This window comes from Brachypodium distachyon, chromosome 1, assembly GCF_000005505.3.
Source record: "Brachypodium distachyon strain Bd21 chromosome 1, Brachypodium_distachyon_v3.0, whole genome shotgun sequence".
Lineage (NCBI taxonomy): Eukaryota > Viridiplantae > Streptophyta > Magnoliopsida > Poales > Poaceae > Brachypodium > Brachypodium distachyon.
Genome location: NC_016131.3, coordinates 66,525,673 through 66,527,436, shown reverse-complemented (window position 1 = coordinate 66,527,436; position 1,764 = coordinate 66,525,673). Strand labels below are relative to the sequence as shown.

The window sequence follows — 1,764 nt, the reverse complement described above, 5'->3', positions numbered from 1 at the left end:
GATTGCATCCCGGCTGCTGCATCGCTCCAAGTAGATGAGATGGAAATAAACTTATTTTTGCCGTTCACCCAAGTACGGAAGTACGAGTACCCAAACCATTGTCGATGTGTGCTGCAAGAGCTTCGTGGAGAAAGTAGATGGGATGAGAAAGTTAATCTGAACGGTGGGTCCTAAAATTATAGACCAAGCAAAAATACACACTGAAACAATTTTTGGCGTTCCTGTTCTCACACCACATTACTCATGGCCAGATGACAGGGTAGATAACACTTGGGCCAGATGTCTAATGGTTAGAAGCATGTGAAAAACGATTTATGTTTTCTCATTTATGTATGTCAGAATTTCGTTCCCGCTTGGCTGCTTTTGCTTCTAACCGGAACATTGTTGCTCTATTTTCGATCTAATTTTTTTTACTCCGACTGGCAACTCGAAGTCTGAACTTTGCATAGTCCAACCTCAGAGTCACAAAGTTACTACATGCAACTAATTCTTAAGACAGAGCAGAATGCCTGTGAATCAACCAAAATGGCAAGAGGCGGAATGAGAATCAACCAATGGCAAAGACAGCTAGCTAGCAATACTAGTTGCCTTAATTGGGTCAATTAATTCTGGCGGAAGCAGCAGCAGCAGAAACGGATGATCTTTGCCCGGTGCTCGGGTCGGACGCTGATCATGAGCCAGAGGAAGGCGACGGTGGCGACCCAGACGGCGATGCCGATGGAGAGGTGCGTGTTGGACTGCGAGACGATGAAGGTGAGCACGAGGCTGGAGTAGGCGACGGCGAAGGACCAGCGGACCTGGCGCGAGTCCACCGGCATGCGCACCAGCAGGCTCAGCGTCATCAGCATCGACCCCAGGAACCCCATCCAGCTCGCCGCCATGAACACCCAGTACCTGCAATCCAATTGGCCGGCCGGGTGGTTCAGAAACCAAATTAAACACCAGGGCCCAGCAGGGCAGGGGGATGATATAAAAGTGCTTGATCTGTGGTCTGTACCTGGGGCGGTGCAGGTCGCGCATGACGGGGTCGCCGGCGAGGTGGATCACCCGTTTGCCGTCGTCCGACATCTTGGTGTCCTGCCAGTACCCGCCGGGGACGTTGCACCCGAGCTGGTACGCCAGCGTCGTGATCAGAGTGGCCACCACCAGCAGCGTGTTGGCGTCGTTGCCGCCCCAGTTGTTCTGGTTCACGGCCGGCGGATGCTCCACGACGCCGTGCTCCGGCGGTGCCATGGTCCCGGGCGGCGGGTAGGGGTACATTTGGCCGCCGCCCAGCACGCCGTTGTTTCCTGCCTGCATGGTGTCGACTGTGAACTGTCGAGTACTACTGCCAGCGAAGAATTTTTACTCACGAAAGGGCTGCAGATCGAGAGGCTTTGGTTTGGTGGAGACAGGCGATGGAACACGGCCGGCTTTATCTTGAGGACGGGGCGCAGACGCGTGAGTCGTGAGGCGCGACTGCTGAGGTGTTTCCTTCCTTTGGGTACCTTTACTCGCCAGCGTGACGTACACTGGCATTTACTGATCTGGCGACGATTTGCTTCATTTAGCACTTCGGATTCGATCCATTTAGAGTAGTACGTAATCTTTTAGAGGCGTCCTCATTTAATGGCTCCTACGAATATACCACCCAAAAAAGAGACAACAACACGTACAAAATTGTTTGAGCGATGTGACGAAGCACGCATTATATATCGTCCCTTGAGTTCGATCATCTCAACTTCTGGTCTGGGTTTATTTTGTCAGCTGCGGACGTACTAGTCC

At 52.4% G+C, this 1,764-nt stretch overlaps 1 protein-coding gene across 1 annotated transcript; it reads right to left on the bottom strand.

The window, feature by feature from the left end:
- Positions 1-290: 290 nt before the first annotated feature.
- LOC100830355 lies at positions 291-1,405 on the bottom strand. The gene is made up of 2 exons (XM_003558271.4): positions 998-1,405; positions 291-894 (listed from the first exon to the last, which is right to left on the bottom strand). Exons 1-2 carry the CDS (start codon positions 1,297-1,299, stop codon positions 603-605), a joined length of 594 nt encoding a protein of 197 aa, XP_003558319.1. The 5' UTR covers positions 1,300-1,405; the 3' UTR covers positions 291-602.
- Positions 1,406-1,764: the final 359 nt, after the last annotated feature.